The sequence below is a fragment of the Lissotriton vulgaris genome, chromosome 5 (genome assembly GCF_964263255.1).
Source record: "Lissotriton vulgaris chromosome 5, aLisVul1.2, whole genome shotgun sequence".
Lineage (NCBI taxonomy): Eukaryota > Metazoa > Chordata > Amphibia > Caudata > Salamandridae > Lissotriton > Lissotriton vulgaris.
Window position 1 is genome coordinate 1,949,230,430 of NC_141693.1, and position 16,112 is coordinate 1,949,246,541.

The 16,112-nt window shown below is 49.2% G+C and overlaps 1 protein-coding gene across 1 annotated transcript; it reads left to right on the forward strand.

Moving 5' to 3' along the window:
* The first annotated feature begins 9,412 nt into the window (after positions 1–9,412).
* Positions 9,413–12,606, forward strand: C5H6orf47 (chromosome 5 C6orf47 homolog). The gene has a single exon (XM_086924612.1). It carries the CDS (start codon positions 9,548–9,550, stop codon positions 10,364–10,366), a length of 819 nt encoding a protein of 272 aa, XP_086780738.1. The 5' UTR covers positions 9,413–9,547; the 3' UTR covers positions 10,367–12,606.
* The last annotated feature ends 3,506 nt before the right edge of the window (positions 12,607–16,112 follow it).

Sequence of the window (16,112 nt, forward strand, 5' to 3'; positions counted from 1 at the left end):
CTATCTTTTAAAGAGATACTGGCACACCTTTAACTGCAGATGAATTCTGATGCCAAACGGCCTAACCTGCCCTTAAAGTCAGGCTATGTTTAGTTGGCACTGTGATGCCATTGGGGACAGTCTGCTCTCACTTTACCTTTCCAGCTGTGCCCCTCCATTGTGGATCCATGCTCGAGGATAGCCGCAGGTCAGACACCGATCCCCCAGCAGGGACCGTGCAAAGGCCACTATAATTCCATATGGTCATAGTTTTCATCCATTCTTATTGAGAGTAGTGGGCCCAGCACATAAGTGGGGTATCGTTTTTATTGGGAGAACTGTGGGAACACAGGGTGGTAGGAATTGTGTGGAGTCACACAGAGTCTGGAACATTTCACATAAATGTGTGGAAAATGACTGATTTTGGCCAATGTTTGAGGTTTGCAGGCGATTCTGGGTAAGAAAACATTGTGGGATTCACTCAAGTCACACCATCCGGGACACTCCTAGGTATCTAGTTTTCAGAAATGTCTAGTATTAGTAGGTTTCCTTTGGAGCTGGTGAATCCAGGCCCAAATTCCACAGCTACTCACATTGCCAAAATGGATCAATTTCCATTATGAAAATATGATGTCTGTATATTGCGTTTTATGGCCTTTTCTGTTGAGGGAATTAGAGACCTTCCCACACAAGTAGAATACTACTTTTATCAGGAAATACACAAAAGTAGAATATTTGTCATTTTCAACATCTAAACCAATCACTTTCAAGGTTTCCCTGCTCACACAGCTCTAACTTACACCTTGACATTTTTTGTCAAATGCTTACAACGAAAAAAATAAAAAGAATGTGTCCAAGAATGCTTACCAATGAAGAAGGGGGGCCTACTTGCACCTGGCATGCCTATGGCATTTTCCAAAATACACTTTGGCTTGCTCAGTGGTAGTAACTTACCCAGTGTCCATGGCAGGAGAGAAGGAAAACAATGGACACATAATTAGTTAGGAGAGCGGAGTGGCGAAGCAGTGCTAGAAAGCCAGGAACCAGTTCATCCAGAAATAAATTGGCGGTACAGAAGTCTTGCTGAAGAGGTCAGGTTGGAGACCAAACATGAATTGCATGCTTATCATTTACTATCTAGGAAATATACAAAACTAGGATAGAAAACATGTGATAAAAGCAATGCAAACTGTAGTTATTAACCCCTGATTTATTTTGTTATAATAATGTTATTAACATCTGTGCAGTTACCTCCTATAATTCATGGAAAACCCCTACCTCAGGCTTGGCCTGAAAAAAAATATAGTCTATTGCCAGAGAGCTATATTTCGGGCACGAGTCGGGGGTACACACAGATGGACGGCGTCCACCCACTTTTTCACAGGGTGGACGCAGTCACTTGCATACTGATTGCAAGCCCGTCTGCCCAGTCAGCGCCTGGACTGCGCCTAGCGCCAGAACCCCTGGCCCCCGCCGAAACCAAGAAACCCGACTGAGATACGACACCACCACCCTCCACGCACTCAACACCGGCCGACCAGCCGCCTGCTACCAAGCCACTCTGAAGCGCACCCACGGACCCTTCTCCTGCCAAACCCGCAAATTCACCTGCGTCCGAACCTACATCCCACCACCCAGACCAGGCAACAACAACAACCACCTCAAGTGCATCCTGCTCAACACCCGCTCCGTCCACAAGCACGCCGTCGAACTCTGGGACCTCCTCGATACAACAGCACCAGACGTCGCCTTCCTCACAGAAACCTGGATGAACGCCTCCTCAGCCCCCAACATCGCCATAGCCATCCCGGACGGCTACAAGATCACCCGAAAGGACCTCGTCAACCAAACCGGAGGAGGAATGGCTATCATCTACACGAACACCATTGACGTCACGACCAACTCCGAAGATGCCCTCACCACCGCCGAACACCTACACTTCCAGATCCACACCAACCCCAAGACCACCCTCAGGGGACCCTCATCTACAGACCCCCGGGCACACGTACACAATTCAGTGAAGCCATCGCCGACTTCATCAGCCCACATGCCCTCGGCTCATCAGACTACATCCTCCTAGGGGACCTGAACTTCCACCTGGAGAACAACAATGACAACACCACCACCCTGCTCGACAACCTCGGACTCAAGCAACTGGTGAACACCCCCACCCACTCTGCCGGCCACACGCTCGACCCCATCTTCTCTGCCAACAGCCACGTTGCCTTCAGCCACTCCACCGGACTACACTGGACCGACCACAGCTGCATCCACTTCACCTTTAAGAAGACCACATCCCACCACCGCCGGCAACAGAGCCCCCGTAGATGCTGGAGCAAAGTCACCGCAGACGAGCTAACTACATCACTGAGCCAGAACCCACCTATCACCACCACTGACACCAACGACGCATCCCGCAACCTCACACAGTGGATCGTCAACCGCGCCGACACCCTTGCACAGCTCAAGAACCCTCCAGGCAAGCCCGGCAACAGGAAAACAACATGGTTCACCGACGACCTCAAAGAATCGAAGAAATCCTGCCGAACCCTCGAGAAAACCTGTCGCCGCGAACAGACGACAGAAAACATGACAGCCCTCAAGAACGCCACCCGCAAACACCACTAGCTGATCCGCACCACCAAAAAGACATTGTTCAAAGAACGGCTGGACAACAACACACACAACAGCAAGGAACTCTTCAGCATCGTAAAAGAGCTCTCCAATCCCAACGCCAACAGCAACGATATCACACCGTCGAAAGACCTCTGCAACTCCCTCGCCACGTCTTTCACCACAAGATCGCCGATATCCACAACAGCTTTGGCCCTCAGACTCCGCCCCAGCCACCAAACAAACGCCCCCTACAACCACCCTCAGCGCTTGGACTCCCATCAGCACCAAAGACACCGCCCACGCTATGAACACCATCCACTCCGGCTCTCCTTCCGACCCATGCCCTCACCACATCTTTAACAAAGCCGACACCATCATCGCTCCCCACCTACGGAACGTCATAAACAACTCCCTCACGTCTGCCACCTTCCCAGAGAGCTGGAAGCACGCAGAGATCAACGCCCTACTGAAGAAACCCACAGCGGACCCTAAAGACCCCAAAAACTTCCGGCCCATCTCTCTTCTTCCCTTCCCGGCGAAAGTGATCGGGAAGATCGTCAATAAACAGCTGACTGCATTCCTCAAGGCCAATGGATCCCTCGACCCATCCCAGTCCGGATTTAGAACCAACCACAGCACCAAGACCGCCTTCATCGCAGCCACCGATGACATCAGGACCCTACTGGACAACCGGGAACTACCGCCCTCATCCTCCTAGACCTCTCAGCTGCCTTTGATACAGTCTGCCATCGCACCCTAATAACCCGCATCCACAACGCCGGGATCCAAGGTAAAGCCCTGGACTGGATCTCCTCGTTCCTCTCCGACAGAACCCAGAGAGTCCGCCTCCCTCCCTTCCGCACCGCGGCCACCGAAATCATCTGCGGCGTACCCCAAGGCTCAACGCTCACCCCAACCCTCTTCAATATCTACATGAGCCCCCTCGCCACCATTGCACGCAAACACAACCTCAACATCATCTCATACGCCGACGACACCCAGGTGATACGCTCCCTCACCAAAGACCCAGCCACCGCCAAACTCAACCTACAGGAAGGAATGAAAAACGTCGCTGAATGGATGAAACTCAGCCGTCTGAAACTGAACTCAGAAAAGACGGCGGTCCTCATCCTCGGACCATCCCCATCCGCCTGGGACGACTCCTGGTGGCCCACAGAACTGGGCACCGCACCGACACGCACTGACCACGCACGCAACCTGGGATTCATCCTGGACTCCTCTCTCACAATGACCAAGCAAGTCAACGCCATCTCATCTTCATGCTTCAACACCCTGTGCATGCTGCTTAAGATCTTCTGGTGGATCCCTACCGGAACCAGAAAGACGGTCACCCAGGCCCTCGTCACCAGCCGACTAGACTACGGGAACGCCCTATACGCAGGAACCACAGTCAAACGTCAGAAAAGACTCCAACGTATACAGAACGCATCCGCACGACTCATCCTCGGCATCCCCCGCCACAGCCACCTATCAGCCCACCTGAGAGACCTGCACTGGCTCCCCGTCAACAAAAGCATCACGTTCAGGCTTCTCACCCACGCACACAAAGCGCTCCACTACATAGGTCCTGAATACCTCAAAAACTGCCTCACGTTCTACACTCCAACAGGCAAACTCCGCTCCGCCAGCCTCGCCCTCCCCACCGTCCCACGGACCCGCAGAACCACCGCCGGAGTAAGATCATTCTCCTACCTTGTGGCCAAGATATGGAACTCACTCCCCGCCCACCTACGACTGACCCAGGACCATCTCACATTCAGGAAACACCTCAAGACCTGGCTCTTCGAGCAGTAGAGGCACTCCCCCCCACACCCCCCTTGCGCCTTGAGACCCTCACAGGTGAGTAGCGCACTCTACAAATGTATTGATTGATTGATTGATTATCTTGGTTAGTCCCTCCACTTCTTTTTTTAGGACTCGTACCCTGGCTATATTGGTATATCCCAAGTAATGCCTGAGCTTCAGATTACATCACTGCACATGAATAGGGTGTTCCTTAGCATCTTGGTCTTGAAGAGCAGTAATGGCTTATCTGTAATAAATGAAGAATATTCTTTCTTGGATATGTAGTTCAATTATATCAAGTTCTGCCTCACTAGTGAAGAAAATGGGCAGATAAGCACAGCAAATGCACAAAAGGTGATGGGACGAATGCTTGCAATAAATCTAATCTCTGGTACCCGCTCGGGTAGCATACCAATCCCTCATTCTTCTGCCCACCATACAACCTCAGATTAGATCCAGCCATATGAAAATCAGGCTTGACCCTGCTCCAATGGAAACAGTCTATCCGAACTGCCAAACCAGTAGCTTTCTGAACTGGAAGACAAGCAACCCTGAACAGGTTTCACCCCGATTGGAGCTTTTCAGCGAGCTGTAGCTTCGTTCCAGTGGCACAGTGAACAAGCATTCCCCGCCCCCATAAACTTATGTGTCAGATACTGACACAGACCGGGGCGCTAGAATCCTGTCTCCCGCAGTAGGTCGACCGGTGCAGTCGGCGGAACCCCATTTAAAGACGACGGACCACTCCTTGAAGGAACCTTATCGATCCGTCCTCCTTCGTGGCAGTAGGTCGACCGGTGAGGTCGGCGGAACTCCGTTTAAAAACGCCTGACTATTCCTTGAAGGACTCGAATTCACCCGTTCTCCCTTGTGGCAGAAAACACAGCAGTGGCTCTCCGTGTGGCGCACCGTTTTTTGCGAAATTTCGACCGATAGCTACCAGCCGTCTTAAACCATCAGAAATACGGCACCCTTAGACCACTTCTCAGACCTTCCTGTTCCCGATTTGAATTTCGCTGGATATTGCCTCTGGATAACTAATATATCCAGGGAGTGGTTTGGAAACTATTAACCCCTTGTGCCTTGAAGTTTAACCTACTCCCACTACCGCCTGACTTCATTTTATAAGACCCTTCAGGATCAATACCTTCGGAGTCCAGTCAATGGAAGTAGAAAGTATTAGCCCCCCAGCGTAGCAGATCCAACTATACGCCTGTGGTTCCTTTTAATAAAAAAATATAGATTTTATACTTGTGCCCCTCCCAGTATACTGCCCCCAGCCCTGACGAAGGTGTGGCCCCATTGGCCTGTCACCGAAACGCGCGTCGGCTTGTGTCTCCAGGAATACGGTTCTTTGTCCTAATTACATCAGGACCCGTATTAATGTCATCTGCCTGGAATAACATCCCGATCTATGCAACATACTGACCATCTATGTGTTGCACACGCCAGGATTAGAAGAATGAATGGAAGAATGAAAGTTGAATGTTAGAATATTAGGTAGAGTGAAAATTTATATAAGTAAGTGTGATAGTATGTTTGGTGTGTGGCTGTTACTGGGTAGGTCTTAATACAGTACTAATTTCCCCTTCCGTTGCTTTTCCTCACATCAGTGTATGTCCTTTTTATGCTCTAAATGTATCACGTGAAACTAAAGTACAATTTACCTTTTATATTTTTGTTACTTCAACTCTAAAAAAATATATTTAAAAGTAATAAAAATATATATATTTCTAATATGTTCTGTCGAGTTTACTTGGATTGACCTTGTGTTTGTTGTGTGCAGTGTCAGCTCCTAGGTTAATCACCCCTTTTATATATTGTTTGGATCCTCTAGTTAGGGCCATTATATCCCTAGGCAGGGTGCTTTCTTTTGTTCTATTGACAGTTGTTTCTCCCCCTATGGCCTGCCTATATCTCTAAGAAACCCAACGGGGAACCCCCTTCTTTTGTTCACAGACCGGGGCGCTACCTGGCATGGAAAACAGGCCCAACCAGGAACCGCAGCCCGCCCTCCCCCGGGGACCGGGTGGAGAGAAAGCAGCCATCCGCTGCAGGTAAGGCCCCCCCGCACCGCCAGGTCCCAGGTGCCCCGGGCCAGCCGGAGCAACCCCCCAAACAAGACCACTGCACGCCGCAGAACCCCTCCACCTTGCCAGCCTGCAGCTGCCCGGGCAGCGTCTCCCCAGGCACCACCCTCCCCTTGCTGCCCCCACCCCTGCAAAGTAATGAATCCACCGTAGGAAAGGAATCGGAACGGGGAAAGGTGGCGCCTGGCCCCCAAGAGGAGAAACCACCCTCCCTTTGCTGCCCCCACCCTAACAAAGAAATACATCCCACAGGGAAAAAATGCATTCAAATGTGGGCGAAGGAGCCGCCCGGCCCCGAAGATGGAGCCCGGGGGGAGCACTCACTCGTAACTTTTGGACTGGAAACACATGTGCGTCACGCCATTTTGGGACCGTCTCCTGTTGTCACTCTTGTCCTTAGTCCACCATCTTGCGAAACAGCAGACATTCTACTGCCCTCCCTTGGTGCCGACCCCACTTAATGGAATTCTGCTCTCCTGTTTTTTTGGGTCTTGACCTGAGACAATCTACTATTTGAATATATGTATATATATATATATATATATATATATATATATATATATATATATATATATATATATATATATATATATATATATATATGTGTGTATATAGAGATAACTCTAACCACTAGTATATGTAGTAGACCTTTATACTCTCTACCATTCCTATGTGACTTTTACAGTTTAAGTATTTGCTTGCGCACAACCTAACGAAAACTCACATTGCTTTTCTTATAGCTACCATCGCGAATTTTCGTAACGTTGACAAAGACTCAGTGAGTAACCAATAGGCATGTTTGGTCGTTGAGAAGGGGATCACAGTGCGTGTGGCACTCATATCCTTATATTTTAAACACTACTACAGTCACTTGTCGGCATGTCCGGTGGTTAAAAACTTGGTCACTTAGCTCATGAAACACACTCGGATGAGCACACATACCTCTTTTTCATGATCTAATGCAATACACACGGGCACATACGAAGAGATCAAACACAAAGCACATGTTGGTTTTAACCATAATTTAGTTTATTAGAGTTTTTAGTAATATATGTGTTAACATAAATGTGTTCATATGCGTGCATTTCGTGCATTTATTCTGTTCAATAGAGTGGCTCCCTGAAGAAGAGCGCAATGGCTCGAAATGCATTGGAGCATTATGAAAAGAAATAATGTGTGAAATGCTGATCTAATATTAAGGATACTACGAACTAAAAAATGAAGATGAAAACACAAAAACAATAAAAGATATTAAAATCAGAATTGAATATGTGAACTTTATTTAGTTTCTCTGAAAGAGAAACAGAAAGGAGTGTGCAAACAGGGGGATGCAACCAAACACATCTTAGAGTTTATCCATTTGTATCTCTTCCATGAGTGACTTTACAACTTGTACATTTGCTATTTTTTTTCTGTTTGTATCTCTTCCTTGTGTGACTACAACTTGTACATTGCAATTTTTTTCTGTTTCTATCTCTTCCTTGTGTGAATTTACAACTTGTACATTTGTGATTTTTTTCTGTTTGTATCTTTAATGTAACTCATGTAATCCGAAGTCCTTATGTATCGCAACTGGTTCGTATGTAAAGCGCTCCGACACCTTCGGGTAACGTTCGCGCTATATAAAATCACATTAAATAAAATAAAGTAAAATTAAACTTCGGCAGCTGTGCTGGAGACTACCGGGAGTGGCTGAAAGCCCACTAGAATTCACCCTCTCTCGCTCAATAATGAAATACTGTAAAAGAGGCTGATGCAACTAGGCGCACTTTAATTCTGTTCTGTTATGACTTCCAAGATCTCCTTCGCGTCGGTTCGTGTCCAGCGGGCCGCCATACTTTCATTTCCATCGCGTCGATTTGTCTCCAGCGGGCCGCCGTACTTATATCTCCTTCGCGACTGTTTGCCTCCAGCGGGCCGCCGTAGCTCGGCCCAGGTTTTTAAACTCTCTGTAATGCATTCAGGGGCGGCGCCGCCGCGCCCAGCTGTTTCCTGCCCGTCCCCTCTCCCTCCGGTGGGGGAAAGGCCCGAGCTGCTGGCCCTGGAGGAAACACCGAAGCGCCAGGGCTGAAAGTAAACCCTGCTGCTGACTCCGGGATCCCCCGCAGCGGAGTCCAGGATCCCCCGCAGCTGGAGCCCCAACTCTCCACCGGATCCAGGGATAGACGCCCCCGCCCCGGGGTGGCGGCATCGGCGATAACATCCGAGGAAAGGAACAACGGCGACCTCTGAGGCGGACGAGCAGCCCGGCATTCACAGAGATCGGGAAAACATGTCGTATCTCGGCGGTTCGCCAACGCCCCAAGGCAGGTGCCTGAGATCCGGGTAAAAACAGAGGTTTCCTTGGAAACTAGACTTTGGCAGCAGAGAAAGATTGGGTGGTGTTTCTCGAACAGAAAGAGTCCCTTTTGAGGGCTTTCATCACACTCCTCCGAGGAGTCCCCTTTGAGGACTTTGACCACACTCACCTGGAGAGCCCCCTTCGAGGACTGACCACACTCACCTGGAGAGCCCCCTTCGAGGACTGACCACACTCACCTGGAGAGCCCCCTTCGAGGACTGACCACACTCACCTGGAGAGCCCCCTTTGAGGACTTTGACCACACTCATCTGGAGAGCCCCCCTCGAGGACTGACCACACTCACCTGGAGAGCCCCCTTTGAGGACTTTGACCACACTCACCTGGAGAGCCCCCTTTGAGGACTTTGACCACACTCACCTGGAGAGCCCCCTTTGAGGACTTTGACCACACTCATCTGGCCCTTGTGGGATTGAACGCTAAACACTGGGGGCGTCTGACTTCATCGTTTTTGTTTTGCTCTTGTTTACTCCGAGCTGGGGCTTCCCAGTGCGAGGCCTGGGCCTGCTCTGCTTGTTTTCTGACCAGTTTGGCACTTGGATGCCACCTGTTTTCTTGATGCACCTGCTGTCCTCATGTGGATTATTCTTTAGAGGAAGAGGCTTTGTGGTGGTCGAGCCACCTGTTCCTTCATCTCCGACTGCATCTACAAACCACAACCTGTTTTTGCCTATGAGTAGTTGAGCCCACAAAGGAGATGTTCTTGAGGAAAGCCTTGTCCTGGTCGCCGCCGGAGCTGTTCTACAAGGTGATATGGTGGAGGGGGGAAACCCCCAAAAAGGAGGAGGAAGGTAATGAGGAATTAGTAAAAGAGGAGACCCTACCACCGTTGGCAACAGAGCCACCTGGAAGAGCATGGCTAAGGTGGAACTTCCAGGTGCCCTCCATCTCTGGGTATTTCAGGTGGTGGGGCCACAGTGCGCCTGACGAGGGCGATGGGGTCAATGTTGCTTCTGATGAAACGACATTTGTAAAGTCAGAGCCGCTGGAACCTGCGCTTTTTGGAGTACAGGATGCGTCCCCAGGAGAGGGGATGCAGTGGGGCCTCCGCAGGGCTCTTCGCAGAACCCCCAGGCCTCCCAGTGATTTGGAAACCCCTGAACACTACCAGATCTGTTTCAACTTCATCCGCCATCTTGTGGACCTGTGTGTTGTCAGTTTCTTGTGGCTCAGCTCACCTGTCTTCCGGCTTGGCCTAGACATTGTGGGCCTGCGGGGCATGGTCAAGCTCTGGCTCCACGGCATGGCCATGTTCTTGGTGGCCTCCTACGGTCTGCATTTGGTCTTTTGGCTGGTCCAGGAGTACCTGCTCCAGTTTGCCTGTCTCTTTGGCCTCCTGCAGGTGCTGGTGCTCTCTGTCAGCATCCAGGCAGGTCTGGAAGTGGAGGATGATGATGGCACCCCTGCCAAGGGAGGGTTCGTCCTTGGGAGTGACCACGACACTGACCAAGACACGCCAAAGCCGCTTCTGCACTCGCAGGAAAAGTCTCCCACAGAGCATATAAAACGCGAGTAATGGCCTAAGAGAGGGATTTTGTTTGAGTGATTAACTTGAGATGGGATAAGGGACTGAAATAAGATGTGGTCTGTTGGCCAACTTGAGATAATCTAGAAGGTAAATTGACATGTGGTCTAGAGGCTGAGGTCGGATGTTAAGTGACTAATTTGAGACAGGCGGTAGTATTCTGGTGGGACCTGGCAGTGACCCATAGTCCATAGGTAGAACATGTCTAGAAGAGACTGTACTGGTAGTTACTTTGCCAGAAATTATTTCTGCAATACTCTGAATATGTCTTGAGAGTTTTGAGAGTACTTTAAAATTCTCCTCTGGTCATTACCACAAGTCTTCTCCGACAGCAATATGCTTTAGAAGACCGTGATAATTCACCATAGGTAAGCAGTATTACCTTCCAGGGCAAATCTCACTTTACTGCTGAAGCTTCCAGTGATCACCAGGACTATGTGTCTAATGCTCTGGTGTCGAAGAAATGGCCAATGTCTTGATTACCAGGCCTTTTTTTCTTCAATCAGGTGTTTGAGAGAGTTTGTAAACGACCCTTCCTAGGGTGAAAGGTGGCTAGATGGTTTCCAGGTTGTTGCGATGTGGCCTAGTGGCTCTGCTGTAAACAAGGAATCTTGAGTTCTGAACTATTTAACACCTTGACCAAATTGGATTGCCTATAGCAAATCTCTTTACCTCCCTGTCTCTTCGTCAATTACAATAAACTGAAAGCTCCAGTATTAAGCACCGTTTGATAAACTGCAGGGTGGAGATGGTGTCTCGTCGATCGTTTCTGGACCTGCTATGTGATTACGTGATCTGCTACAGACAATCATCAGCGCTGGGGAAGAAGTTGAGCAAATCTTCTCTGTAACACTGAAGTGTGACAGGTGCGCCCACCCCTCACACTTGTCTATTTTTACCCCACCTCCAGTCCCACTTCTGTCTTCGTCAGCGAATCAGGGAACATGAACTGCTCCGCGAGGGGAGGGTACTCTGCGTCACCGACGTGGGATTTGTATGAAATATATATATATATATATATATTTTTAAAGAACACTTTTTGAACCCTTTCGTGATTTATCGCATTTGCACACTATTAAGAGCCGTTAAATCTATTATTATTATTTTTTAAAACTGTCCGGACGTAGGTTTCAGTGTGATTTGTGTTAGCGTAAATATTTTACTGGGGTACGGAATGAGAAATAGCAGACGTCAGCAAAAGTCTGCCTTGTTTTAAAAAGACAGTGTAATCTCACTTTTGTTTAAAATATGCCCTTTCCTTGGTTTTCTTTTTTACTCCACTGTTGTCTAATGGTGTGTTCCTTCTATTTATTTGTATTTGTTGACTTCGTCCACCAGGAGTGATTTGCTTTCAGTGTAAAAGAGTTACCTTTTCGATGTTCAGCCTGGGGAAGAGAACCATACATTCTCTGGGTGCCTGGAAGCAGTTCTCACCTTCTAAGTGTGATGTCCTATTCTGATTTATTGTTTGAGGTCCGAATTCCTAGTCTGAGTCCTGAAGTTTAATTACAGTTTGAAGTCACGTTATTGAAATGACAGGCACAGTGTGACCTCAGGTTATTGGAGTGATGTCATGTGCTAAGGTGATGTCGAAGAAGCGTTGTTACTTGTTTGACCTGTGGTTCCTGGAGCAATAACACAGCTTGACTTTTAGATTCCTGATGTGACAGTGTTTGCTCTCTTTCTTTCTGTCCAAACCGTGACTGTAAAGTCACTACAGGAACTTGACGACAAGCTATGTATGACATCATTTCAGCAGCCTGAGAGGACACATGGAATCATTCCCCGACATTAAGTCAAACTATGACATCACATCATGGTGCTGGCGCCATTTCTTCTTTCAGAAGTCCAGGCTGTCTGAGCTTGTGTGTGAAGAAAAACATCTTTTAACATTACATGAAATGTCGTATGCTGTACAGATGTGAAAAAAGTTAAACAGCAGTGAAGAAACGTTTTTAAAAACAAAACAAAAAAAATAAGCAAAGAGAATATTTCCAGTTTTAAAACTGTTTTTGCCTCGTCAACTGTGAAGAGTTTATTTAATGTAATTTTCGCAGCTGGCATCTTAATTAAAACACTGGACCGTGGGACTTGTACTCTTGCACCAATAACGACTGATCTCTCGGAAAGAACTTACAAACCACTTCTTCACTACTTGTGCGTCACACTGCAGGAGTGGTTATATCAACGTGTTACACCTGTATAACAATAAATGGAGATCACTAGTGTCACATTTTCTTTTTTTTTTTCTCAACTAATTCAAGCACTGCTCCCAATTTACCACGTGGGGTTGTGTGACTGGCCCTGGACTACTGGGGGGGCCCTTCCGGGTGGGGCTGGGGTTTGTCATTCCTTATCGGTTATTTTCACAGGGTTGAAGATTGTATGCCAGGTGTACAGTTCACTGTCTAGGGAGTGCCACGGACTTTGACCTCTGGCCAACACGTGGTAGTCAGTCCCGGTCACTCCTCTGTCCACGTGTGACGTGTTAAAATGCTGAGACAGGTCGACCTCGGCATTCTGAGTAAACGAAATACGCCTGGGTACTAACTGTTTCTTCCCACAGAAATGACCTTTTGATCATTTTTGACTAGCTTTATTTCCAACTAGTTTGCACATTGCAGAATGCAGCGTGAGGTCACAAATACACTTACTTGTAGCTGTCTGAAGACGGGCATAAACTCCTGCTGACTCCATCTTGGTTCTAATGTCTTGCACGAGTTTGACTCGGAAGGGTGTGGAAGGCCAAAATGGCTGCTGATGAATGTGGGATGCTTGTGTGTTTAGTCTGACGTCAAGATTTTGGTATGCTTTGATGTCCCAGTGATTGCATTTGAATTGCTGTTCTCTTTCACCATTTGTTTCTGCGCTGCTGTCTAATGGCTGGTCCTGCAGTGCTCTTCTGGTGACTCTGTGGTTCTACAATGTTGCCCCTGCTAGTTCACTTTTCTCTGTTATCTCCTTGTCTAAATGGTGTTTGACTGAGTGTGCACTACTGGGACGGTGGCTGTTGTTCGGCACTGTTGTCCCTGCAAGCTCACCTTTCTCTGTTCACTTCTGGCTCTGTGGTTCTCTGGTGTTGCTGTGCTCTTTATTACTGTATGTGTGTGCACTGCTGGGACAATGACTGTGTTGGGTCTTTCCACCCTGTCGCCCCTGCTAGTTCACCTTTCTCTGTTCACTTCTGGCTCTGCGGTTCTCTGGTGTTGCAGTGCTCTGATTGAGTGTGTGAGTGTGCGCACTGCTGGGACAGTGACTGTGGTTCGGCACTGTTCCTGCTCGTTCACATTTTTCTGTTCACTTATCGGCGGATTGGGAGGGGGGAGGGACACGTACGTACGTATGTACGTACGTAGTGGGACAGTGACTGCCGTTCGGCACTGCCGCCCCTGCTCGTTCACCTTTCTCTGTTCACTGATTTCTCTGGTGTTGCAGTGCTCTTTCTTACTGAGTGTGTGCGCACTGCTGGGACAGTGACTGTCGTTCGGCACTGTCGCCCCTGCTCGTTCACATTTCTCTTTTCACTGATCGCTCGGTGGTTCTCTGGTGTTGCAGTGCTGTCTGACTCCAGTATACGCTGCTGGGACGGTGAATCTGTGGTTACGCGATGCTGGTGCTGTGATTGTGGTTGGATACTAACCCTCCTTTGACTTCATGGAGTGCACTGCCTGCTCGCTGTTGTCATGTGATTCTCAACAGTTGTTGCTTTGACTTTAAGGGGTGTCACCACTGTCTTTATGACCCTGTAATTATGCACTGCTGTACGTACCTGTAGCTTGGTCCTGCTCCAGTTCCCTGGTGACTCTGCCTTTGCCTGTCCTAGTGTCTCTCTGTGGGTGAACACTCCTCGACCTGCAATTCACTTTTTACCTTCACTGCTAGTTCGTCGGCTGTATGATTTTGCTTTAGTAGCTTTTTAGGTCTCGCCTGTCGATGCGCATGCGCATCGAGCAAGGCGAGAGTATTGCGAGTTATCCACTCTTTATCCACACTGCAAGGAATCGTGGCGATTCCTTGCAGTGCCCGTGACTTTTAGGGTCAATGCGCATGCGCATTAAGCTTATGCGCATGCGCATTGACCTTAAAAGTCACGGGCGCGTGCATGTCCGTCTTTGTTTACCCGCTCCGCCCCCTCCCGCCGTGTCGCCTTGCCTACTCTCTTCCACAGCCTCCCCCAGCTCCGCCCCCTCACTACTTGATTGCACGGCCGCTAGGCCGTGCCTCCCCTACTCTCCTCCCCCCTCCTCCTCTCCTCCCCTGCCTGCCTGCCGTGTCGCACCTCTCCCCTCTCCGCCCCCTCCCCCGTTCCGCCCCCTCCCCTTCCCGCCGTGTCGCATTTCTCCTCCCCCCTCCCCTCTCTTTCCTCCGGCTTGTCTTAAGTACTTGCGAAGGCATAACAAACTGTGGGGCTTTGTTGCCCTCATTGCATTGGTATTGAAAGAACAGGCTTCAGATGGCCCTAAGCAAGGCTTATACATGAAGCAAAGAAGAGCGGATTTAGCCATACTGATAAAGAATCATATTTCATTACCTTTGAAGAAAACTTGGTCTGATCAAGGATGGGTTGGCGTTACAGCTCTTATCTACGATGAACCCGTAACACTGATCAATATCTACGCCCCAGGTTGCTGGCGGCAGTGCAGCAGGCCCTTCTGATGGTTGGGGACAACTGGAACAGTCCCTCCTTGCTGCTGCCATGTGTCCTTTTGGCCACGCGCACCGGGATTCGATCTTTTACCGGCGGCGTGACACTCTTTTCCCCATTAGATGGGATGCACTTTTTTTCCCCTCATTCTGCTTTGGCAAAGGCAGCTGCGTGTTTATTTTCCCATCGAGCTTTAACTTCAAGTGAAAGCTCGATGGGAAAATAAAAATGTGGCTGCCTTTGCGGTATCGCGCTTGTTATGCTTTGACGGTGCTTCCCACGGAGGAACGTTGCTTAAAGCCCTCTTTGCAAGTGACCTTCGTGTAGTGTGCGCTCCAGCTTTCCGTTGGCGTGCGTGTGACGCAACACGCCTCAGCGGATTAGTGCGCGAGAGTGCCCGGAGCGGTAGCGCTGTATGCACACTCGGCGCTGTTTCTGCGTACAGTAATTATGAATAAATAACTGGCTTGCAAACCTACAAACCTGGGTCCTGGTCCTCATTTGGTGGAAGTAAGCAACATTACACTTAGTTACTTACTGCTACTCACTCACTAAGAAGCTCCGGGATAATGTGTGCGGCCGCAGCCTAGTGGCCAAAGGCTGGTCTCATGAAACACTCCCTCCATTCCCCACCTTTCTTCTGACGCAGGAAAAATGTCAATTGAGTTGGAATCTGACAACATGGAGGCTGCAGGAGATTTAAAGGCGCCACCTCCCTCCTGCTTCCAGGCTGACAGCGAATCCTGCACCCTTGGCCGATGGGGTGGGTGTGTTGAGCACGCACATTGCTCCCCGTTTGTAAATAGTGGTTTGTTTCCCCACCACCCCTTTCCAAAATGGCCTGGGTGCCTGCACACTCTTCTGACATGTGAGATTTCCATTTGCACGTATGGGACCATATGACCTGTGTTTTTATAGGGTGCTGTCTCAGTTCTCAACCACTCACTCACCCTCACTCACCCTCAACCCCTCGCCTACCCTCACCCTCACTCACCCTCAACCCCTCACCCTCACTCACCCTCAACACCTCACCCTCACTCACCCTCACTCACCCTCAACCCCTCACCCTCACTCACCCTCAACCCCTCACTC